The sequence below is a fragment of the Gavialis gangeticus genome, unplaced genomic scaffold (genome assembly GCF_001723915.1).
Source record: "Gavialis gangeticus isolate Ggan-Ray unplaced genomic scaffold, GavGan_comp1, whole genome shotgun sequence".
NCBI lineage: Eukaryota > Metazoa > Chordata > Crocodylia > Gavialidae > Gavialis > Gavialis gangeticus.
Window position 1 is genome coordinate 34,659,102 of NW_017728994.1, and position 10,022 is coordinate 34,669,123.

General features: G+C 45.5%; 1 protein-coding gene across 3 annotated transcripts in view; it reads right to left on the reverse strand.

Moving 5' to 3' along the window:
• Nucleotides 1–7,998, reverse strand: part of CUNH10orf128 (chromosome unknown C10orf128 homolog) — a 39,040-nt gene extending 31,042 nt beyond the window's left edge. For 2 of the 3 annotated variants that reach the window (XM_019502566.1, XM_019502564.1), the window contains exons 1-2: nucleotides 7,827–7,998; nucleotides 6,650–6,748 (exon numbers count right to left, since the gene is read on the reverse strand). In XM_019502566.1, the coding sequence (XP_019358111.1) occupies nucleotides 6,650–6,704 (55 nt within the window). In that variant the 5' untranslated portion in view covers nucleotides 6,705–6,748; nucleotides 7,827–7,998. Of the gene's footprint in view, nucleotides 1–6,649; nucleotides 7,062–7,826 lie in introns of those variants that run through there. The other variant, XM_019502565.1, reaches the window with a different exon arrangement.
• Between the last annotated feature and the right edge of the window lie 2,024 nt (nucleotides 7,999–10,022).

Genomic DNA, 10,022 nt, shown 5'->3' on the forward strand with positions numbered 1-10,022 from the left:
CAGTCCATTAAGGATAGCCTCTTTAATAAACTTTTCTAAGATCTTCCCCAGGATAGAAGTCAGGCTGATGGGCTTATAGTTAGTCCGATCCACTTTCCTCCCTTTCTTGAAGATAGGCACCACATCGGCCTTCTTCCAGTCTTCGGGCACCACACCAGAGCACCAGTTCTCAAAGATCCGTGCCAGAGGCTAGGCTATGATGCTTGCCTGCTCCTTGAGTACCCTGGGGTGTAGATTGTCAGGGCCACCTGACTTGAAGGTGTCCAGCCTCTCAAGGTGTTCCTTCATGAGGTCAGCATTGATGGAGGGCAGGGGAATCTCCCTCACCTGGACCTCCCTGTCCCGCAGAGGGCATGGGTGTCCCATGGGACTGATGAAAGACTGACGCAAAGTACCCATTTAATAGGTTGGCTTTTTCCTGGGCATCAGTTGTCAGTTGTCCCATCTGGTTCAGCAGGGGTCCAATGTTGCCCTTGCTTTTCCTTTGGCTCCCTACATATCTGAAAAAGGACTTTTTATTGTCCTTGATACTCGAAGCTAGTTGGAGTTCTCTTGCAGCCTTGGCTTTCCTGGTTTGCTCCCTGCAGGACTGGACCAGTGCAGAATATTCCTCCTTGGAGGTGAATCCCATCCTCCATCCTTTGTAGGCCTTTCTTTTTAGCCTCAGGAGGTCTGCTAGATCCCTGGAGAGCCAGGGGGGCTGCTGTGCCCTCTTGCTGCCTTTCCTCCGAGATGGAATAGAATTAGCTTGTGCACTGAGGATCGCTCCCTTGAGGAGCAACCACACTTCCTGACAAGCCTCTTGAGCTTGTCAAAGTTAGCTTTCCCGAAGTCAAGGACTTCTGTGTGCTGACTGACTTGCCAGCTTTACGGCGGATGGTGAATGTGATTAGCTCGTGGTCGCTGTCACCCAGCTTCCCATCGATCACTAGGTCACCGATTAGGTCATCCCCAGTAGCCAGTACCAGGATGAGCAGCACTTTACCTCTCATTGGCCTGTAGACTTTTTGAGCCAGGTAGAGGTCATCAGTGCACAATAGGAAGCTTTGTGACCACTTGGATTTTGCTGAGTGATCCTTTTCTTTACAGGCAAAAACTCAAAAACCTACTTGTTTTTAAATTGAAGCTGACTTTTCACATCATCGCATTACTCCAGGAGATGGAGCCTTCAAAAAAGCAGGCATTGCAGAATTTTGTTTTGCTCCTCTTCAGCTGTTTTTATGTGAATGACACTTTTCACATGAATATTTGTAGAAGGTGCATTCTAGCACCATAGAGGAATTTTGTTAAGAGCAAACTTTACAAAAGTGGCCCCATTATTGCTGCTGTGCACCATATATTTCAATTAAAGTCAGTGTGAACTTTGGCAGTTCCAGCACCATATCAGAAATGTCTGACATGCAGGATGAATGGCAAAACACTAGCTTTTACTTCCTGGCCTTGCTTACTTGACCATTACTCAATCACTTAAATATTATGTGTTCAGTTAGGCTTCAAAAAGCTTGAGACTGGTTTGAAATTCATAGGACTGTAAGACAAATAGATTTTAGCTTCTTTTTTATTTGCCTGCTTGATTTTGACTCTTTAGGGTTTGCATTTTCAAACTTTTCTCTATCACCAATTTGACTGGAAGCTTACTTTAAAAAATAATAATATTCCTCTAGTAATCGTATAACTCCAAGGTCTCACGCTTTAAGAAAAAACACCAAAAATAGCATGATAAGGACTGGGTGAGTCTATATTAATACTTGGGCCCTATCTTCAAGGTCACCTTAATTTAGTGTGAGTCATGTAAATTACTCTTCCATGTCTGTAAGCAACCTGCACAGCTTCTGTCCATATCATGGTTCTTGTTTTTTGAGCAGAGCCCTTCTGGATATAAGTCTGTGAACCCCTTCTGTACTTGGCATTAATTGTTGGTAGTAGAGATGAAACATGAGGTACAGAAGGACTGAAAGTCAGGAACAGGAAATTACTGGTTTGCTGATAAGCTGATTTCCTGTGGTTGTGGCTTGCAACATCAGGCTGAGTTACAGATGCACTTCAGGGTGGTGTTGGCTATAAGCAGGCTTAACTTCATGCTCTGAAGTGCAACAGAGCTCCCAATGTCTGGCCACTGAGATCAAGCTGAGGGGTTTACATTATGGATGGGTTGGTACACTGTAGGATATAAGGACAACCCTAATTAGCAGCATCAGAGTAAAAGAAGATAAAATGAAAAAGGATGTTTAAAACTGCATGGGGGTGTGGAAAGCTCCTGTTTGGTTGCCAAATTAAAAACTAATCAAAATCTCCCTGCTTCTGCATGTGAATTTCATTTCATTATAAATTATAAAAATCTTTCTTTCCATCCACCCACTTAACTATTCTTTCTGCTCATATGAAGAATGTTTTAAATTCAAATATAATAGAAGTAATATTGTATTACTTTTATTATCCTAATCACCATAATACATAGACTTTAATGTGTGCTTTCTAATGGAATTAAACCAGTGACAGATTATGTGTTTTATGGCAGAAATAATATTTTACATGGAATATTTAATGTAAGTTGGTTTAATATATTGAGATTTAATTATTAGTTTCTTTTTAAAGAGGGAGGGAGACCTCTGAAACCCCATAGGAACTGGGGCAATGTTTTCAATTCATAGTCTTCAATATGGATTTGATTACGATTTAATAACAGTTATTAGATACTGTTTAAATACCAACTGCTTATGAGTCTGTGTGCATGTGCATGTGTGTTGAAGTTAAACACGAATGGGATGAAGGTGATCAAATCAGAAATCGTGCATGACTCATCTGTTCGCTAACAAATTACAGATGCAAGCTAGATTAAACCATTTATAAACATCTCAGATGAGGGTTTAGACACACCTACAAATTTAGGGGAAGTCATAATTCAAATCCAGTCTCAAGGTTGAACCCCATTTCTATACTGAGCCCAATTCAAATCTCTATTTAGAACTTACAAATGAAAGTGCAATACACAGAAAACAGAATCATAGATAAGTGCATCATATATTGAGCTGCTACCATAAGAAACAGCTTGATTCTGCATATCAAGATACAGAGGAATTCAGTGGCTGTGTGGTGCAGTCTGTGAATAGCTAAAAGTCTACTCAATGTGCAATTTCTTGGATTTTGTGAAAACCATGAAATCCAGGATAGTCCATAAAATCAACTTTAGAAACTCGACAGAATTATAATGCTGTGGTCCTTGCTGCTGTGGTCCAGCCTCACAGCCCACTGAGGGGGAAGGCACACAGTGGTGGGGAGGCACAAAGTGGTGGGGAGGTATGAAGGGCAGTAGACAAGATGGCAGGTGCCCCCTCATTCCTCCTCCCATGTCACAGCCTCTCCACCAATCAGCACCAAAGGGTGGGGCTGGCAGAACACACCCAGGAAATATCCACAAAATTTGTTCTTTATGCTATGACCAACCCATGAAAATTGCTTAGTCTCACTGTGATTGAAGTAGGTCCCTGGATACAGCACTGGTCCTTGAGAATGTACCAGTAGTTTATTTCTCATACCTCCGTCTTGAAAAACTGAAAAAATAAACTGTGTCCAATTATCAAGCATCGAATCAATGAACGCCTCGTGGCAGAGGATCCTTCGGAGCCTTGCCACCTCCTCCTGTAGTTGTCTTGCCTCTCAGGGAACAGGCAAGAGAACTACAGGAGGAGGTGGCGGCAAAGCTCCAAAGCATCCTCTGCCACGAGGCGTTCATCAATTCGATCCTCGAGAAGACCTTCAGGACTGTGGAGAAAGAAATGCCAGATGCAGCATTAAAGAAGAGAGAGCACATGGACTCCCAAGAGGGTGGAAGCTGAAGCCTTGTGACTTCCGGTAGTAAGCAGAGATCTTCGCCTCCACCTGCAGGTGGTGTTGCCAGCAGGGACTTGGCTTCTTCGACCATGGGATGTTGTTCCAAGAAGAAGGATTGCTGGGAAGAAATGGGATCCATCTGATGAAGAAAAGTAAGAGTGTCTTCTCAGACAGACTCGCTAAGCTAGTGAGGAGGGCTCTAAATGAAGTTTGTTAGGGGATGGAGACCAAAGCTCTGGGGTAAGTGGGGAAGCGGGAGACCGGGAGGAAGAGCAAGTGGGAGGGGGCAATAGGGGAGGGGCTCTCATACTTTCTGAGAAATCAGGGCAATACACTAGTTACCTCAGGTGCCTGTACACAAATGCACAGAGCCTGGGAAACAAGCAGGAAGAACTGGAAGCCCTTGCACAGTCATGGCACTATGATGTGATTGGAATAACAGAGATTTGGTGGGATAGCTTGCGTGACTGGAGCATTGTCATGAGTACAAGCTCTTCAGGAAGGACAGGCAGGAGAGAAGAGGAGGAGGAGTTGCTCTTTATGTAAAAGAGCCATATGAATCCTCCAGTATGGAACTGGCAATAGGCCTGTTGAGAGTCTCTGGTTTAAGGTTTGAGGGGAGAGCGACAAGGGTGATGTTGTGATGGGGGTCTGCTATAAACCACCAGACCAGGAGCAAGTGGTGGATGAGGCTGTCTTCAAACGGCTAGAAGTTTCCCAGTCACAAGCCCTGGTTCTCATGGGAGACTTCAGTCATCCTGACAACTGCTGGGAGGGCAATACAACAGTGCACAGGCAATCTAGGAAATTTTGGGAGAGTATTGGAGGCAACTTCCAAGTGCGAGTGCTGGAGTGGCAAAGTAGGTGCCATGTTCTTCTTGACCTGATGCTCGCAAACAGGGATGTATTGGTGGGGAATGTAGTAGTGGATGGCAGCTTAAGCAGCAGTGAGCATGAGATCATTGAGTTCAGGACCCTGAGGAAAGGAAGGATAGAGAGCTGCAGAGTAAGGACCCTGGACTTCAGAAAAACAGACTTTGACTCACTCAGGGAACTCTTGGGCAGGATCCCCTGGGAAGCCAGATTGAGGGGGAGAGGAGTCCAGGAAAGCTGGCTGTACTTTAAGGAAGCCTTACTGAAAGTGCAGAAACAAACCATCCTGATGTACAGGAGAACTAGCAGGTATGGCAGAAAACCAGCTTGGCTTAGCAGGGAACTCTTCAGTAAATTAAATCACAAAAGCAGCTTATAAGAAGTGAAAACTTAAAGAAATAGCTAGTGAAGAATATAAGAGCGATGCTCAGGCATGCAGGGGTGAAGTCAGGAAGGCCAAAGCACTATTGGAGTTGCAGGTATGTGGGTAACAAGAAGGATTTCTAAAATTATGTTGATATTAAGGGGATAATCAGGAAACGTGTGGGTCCCTTACTGAATGGGGGAGGCAACCTTGTGATAGAGGATGCAGAAAAGGCTGAAGTGCATAATGACTCTTTTTGCCTCAGTCTTCACAGGCAAGGGCAGGTTCCAGACTACTGCACTGGGCAGCACAGTTTAGAGAGGAAGTGATCAGCCCTCAGAGGTGAAAGAACAGGTTAGGGACAACTTAGAAAAACTGGATGTGTACAAGTTCATGGGGCCAGATGGGATGCACCGGAGGGTGCTGAGGGAGTTGGCTGATGTGATTGCAGACCTATTGGCCATCTTCTTTGAAAACTCATGGCTCAGCTGAATTGTGCCCTCCTGGATAGGATAGAAGCCAGTATGCAGGACTGCAGGTCAGTGAAAATGAAAATGCCTGACCTGAATTCCTGCATGCTGGCTTCTATCCTATCCAGGAGAGCACACTACAACTGTAGACTCTCCCTCTGCCTGAAGAAGGGTGTTTGTACCTGAAAGCTTGCAAAGAACAATTTTTCCAACTATTTAGGTGGTCTAAGAAAATGTGGTATGACATTTACCCAAAGAACCTTGTCTCCCTGTTTTCACAGTATTTCAGGAACTAACAAGACTATTGGATTTGCTATGAATATCCCTATTCAAGTGGGAGCACATGTAAGCTTGTTAACTTGCAAGAAATGCAGCTCTCTACAACAGTGGATGCCTCCGTCAGTCCCCAACATCTGCTGAAACAAGGGCAATCGGTATACTGGTTTTGTGATTTCATCAGCTGCAGACCCTCCGTTGCCCCTTCCAGCATCTTGCTTGAATCAGTCCTCCTGAGAATTACACACAATGCTCCTCACTTCCCCCTGTGTAAAATGGGGGTGGATCATTCTGAACTGCCTAACAACAATGGTGTTGTGAGAGTGAATATGCGTAAAGCCCTATGAGATTCTTGGATGGCATATGCTCATAGTGAAACATGAGTACACGTTGCCTGGAGTTGGTCAGAGGGTGCACTTGAATCCTCTGCACAAGATGCATGGGGAGGGAAGAAAGAGGTTTCAAAAGAATTTATACAGGCTATTACTTTTTAATTACACTGTAAACCAAATCCCAAATAGGGGATGCTCTGAAGCCCTCAGCTACCTCACTAGCAGAGGCACGCATGTAACTAAATTGTGTCTTTAGAACTGTGTAGTGCTGTATTCAGGCTACTCACTGCTAGGTGGAAGTCTCAGCAAAATAACAGTACTCCCTGGATAAATATTCCTTCTCCATTTAGCACAGAGATCAACTTTAAAACAGAATGCACATAACATGACTGAGAAATAAACAGCATTAGCACAGTCAAGAAATAAGCAGCATGACTTCTCCCTTGATCTTAAATATAAAGTCCAATTAACTAATAGGAAATGAAACACACTTAGTCACTTACGTAAGTGAAGAAGAATAGTTATGTAGACAGGAATCCAGCTCGTCAGTGAGACCATTTTGAGTTTTGGTGACAGAAATTTCACTCAAACTTTCAGATTTCCTTTGAGCATAGAAAAATGAGAGCCAGGCTGGGTCAAATGATTGTAATAGGAAATGGTAGTCACATCCTGAGTTCTTCTGTGTTTGCAAATGCAAGTTCCGTATTTGGATTAAGTTCAAGAAAGCAGTAAGCTCTGTGACTCAACAAGTTACATAGAAATGATGTATTGTAAACAGCTCCAACCCAAATAAGAGTCTTGCGTGTTCAGGCAACAGCAGATATTTAAACACTAACATAGTGAAATGGTCTTTCCATTAATCTTCTGCAAAGTGACATATCTCCCTGCTGCTCCTGTGACCCAAAATGGATCACTATGATCCAAAAAGGAAGTGTGACCATCCCACTTCTCCCTCTCTGGACCCACCCCTGAGTGCCAGAAAGGCCACTTTGGCAGCTGGAGAAGGGCCATTTTGGCTCACAAAGGATAACAGAATTCTGTCCGGGTGACCACAATAAAACCCTAAGCCAGGTATTGGAAATACTTGAGACGTGGATTCAGTGGATCAGACCTGTTTCTGAAACAGTCTGGAATTGTTTGAATTGAGATCCAAAAATCTTATACTATTTAGGGAGATCTGTGTATGTGCAGTGGGCACATCACCAAGGCAGCACAGGGCCCCTGGGGCGGGGACAGGGACAGGGACGAGGGTTATTTCCCCTTCCTCCAGCAGAAGGGGCAGCAGGGGGCTTATTCTGCTGCAGGGAGTGAGTGCGGTGGCAGTGGCAGGCAAACTTGGCTGCCAGTGGGGGTAGAGGGGAGACTAACCCCACTCCCTGCCCCCCTCTGCCTCAGGAGCCATGGTGCCCCGCTGCTGCAGCAGTGAGAGGGGGAATGTCCAGCAGACCCGACTCAGGTCCCTGCCAGAGGGACAGGGAGGAGGGAATTAAACCTCTCTCTTGCCAGTTCAGTCCAGACTGGCTACTTCTCCCAAGCACACTTCCCTGCAGTCAAGGGCGCACTCTAGTGTCCCCCCAGCTCCTGGCCTAAAAAACTGTAGGCATGTGCCTGCATCGCTTCAGTCCAGAGAGAACGTTTGTCCTGTTACAAACTGGCTCAACCTAGGCAGGCTAGACTAACCTGCAAATGTTGAATCAATTCAGGTTCCGGCTTTTTGAATGTCTGTCCCTAGCCTTGGAGGAGGAAAGGCTGTGATCACAAACAGCCAGCATGCATTTGCTAACTACAGTAAAAGCTCTGTTATCTAGCGTCCCCTGGGAATGGGGGATGCCGGATAACAAAATATGCCAGTTAATTGAGCGGCCCTGGCTGCTGCTTCTCCAGCCGCGTCTGGGGCATCCCTCTGCCCCTCCCATGGCATCACTGCCCCTTCCGCAGCATCACCAACCCTCCCGCAGGCCCTGCCGGTCCCACAGGACAGGGAGGCAAGCCCCGCACAGCTCAGCGCAGCCTGTTATGCCCCCAGGCCGTGGGGGCTCAGCAGTGCAGGCTGCTTTAACCCAGGCCGTGGGGGCACGGAGAAACCAGAAGTGCCACAGTGAGTACTACCAGTTTCATTTTTCCTTACAGAGTTAACAGAGCATGCCGGCTTGTAAGGTGCTGGTTACCAGAGAGTTTACTGTACAAATCATGTCAAACAATATTTGATCTCTTTCTTCAACAAAATGAGCTGGATGGATAGAGGGAATGTAGTGGATATAGTAAATCTGGACTTCATTAAGGATTTTGACACATGACCATCTCATAAACTGGAGAAGTGTAGGATAAATAAAACTACTTCAAGGTAGAAAGACAACTGTCTCAATAGCTAAAAGCAAAGGGCAGTTATAAAGGGTTCCATATCAGAACAGCAGGAGTCACTTGCGAGGATCTTTTCTGGGTGTGTTGCTCTTTAATGTGTCTATTAATGGTTTGGATGCTACAATAGAGATCTTCCTGAGAACATTTGCAGACAACACAAAATTGGGAAGGAGTCCAAGCACTGAAACATAGAAGTGCAATTTAAAAGGAACTTGATAGGTTGGAAAGCTAGGCTAGAGCCAACAAGATGATGTTCAGTAGGGCTGTGTGAAGCTTTGGTTCCTGATTCGATTCAACAGAGTTTTGGCCCAATTCATAGATTTCATAGATGTTAGGGCTGGAAGGGACCTCAAAGATCATCAAGTCCAGTCCCCTGCCCCACGGGCAGGAAGTCAGCTAGGGTCAAAGGACCCCAGCAAGATAAACATCCAAGCGTTTCTTGAATGAGTCCAGAGTAGGTGCCTGCACCACATCTGGAGGGAGTCTATTCCAGGTCTTGGGGGCTTGGACAATAAAGAATGTTTTTCTTATGTCCAGCCTAAAACAGTCTTGTAGGAATTTATGACCGTTCATCCTTATTTTTCCTTGAGGCGCTCTGGTGAACAGACATTCTCCCAGATCCTGAGGAACACCCCTTGTGTACTTATAGGCAGCCACCAGGTCCCCGCTGAGCCTGTGGTTTTCCAGACTGAAGAGTCTGATGGCTCTCAGCCTTTCTTTGTAAGGCCTATTCTCTTATCCTCTGATCATGTGCGTGGTTCTCCCCTGGACTCTCTCAAGCTTTTTGAAATCCTTCTTGAATTGTGGAGCCCAGAATTGGATGCAGTACTTCAGCTGTGGCCTCACCAAGGCCGAGTACAGCAGGAGGATGACATCCTGAGATTAACTTGAGAAGCATCTATAGATGCAAGCCAGGGTTTTGTTTGCTTTACCAGCTACAACATCACATTGGAGGCTCATGTTCATCTTGTGGTCAGTCGTGACCCCTAAGTCTCTTTCAGCAGTGGTGCTAGCAAGCCTCGCACTGCCAAGCCTATAAGTATACTGTGAGTTTTTTTCCCCGAGGTGGAGTACCTTGCATTTATCTGTATTGAACGTCATCAGGTTTGTGTCCACCCACTTACTAAGCTTATCCAAGTCAGCCTGGATCACTAGCTTGTCCTCAGGTGTGGACGCTATGCCCCAAAGTTTAGTGTCATCGCTGAACTTAGCCAGTGTGCTTCTGAAACCAATGTCCACATTGTTGATAAAGATGTTGAAGAGAACTGGTCCAAGGACAGAGCCTTGGGGTATGCCACTGGTCACGGAGCGTCATAATGACTCACTGCCAATGACCACTACTCTCTGGGTCTGACCTTGGACCCAATTTCCCAGTCATTGGACTGTGGTGTAGCTGAGGCCACAGTTGTCCAATTTTTTACGAGGAGGTCATGGGACACCAGACAAAAGGCTTTTTTAAAGTCCAGGTATATGACAAGGTGGCAAAGGCCTACAGCAAGGCAGCAGGCCTAGATT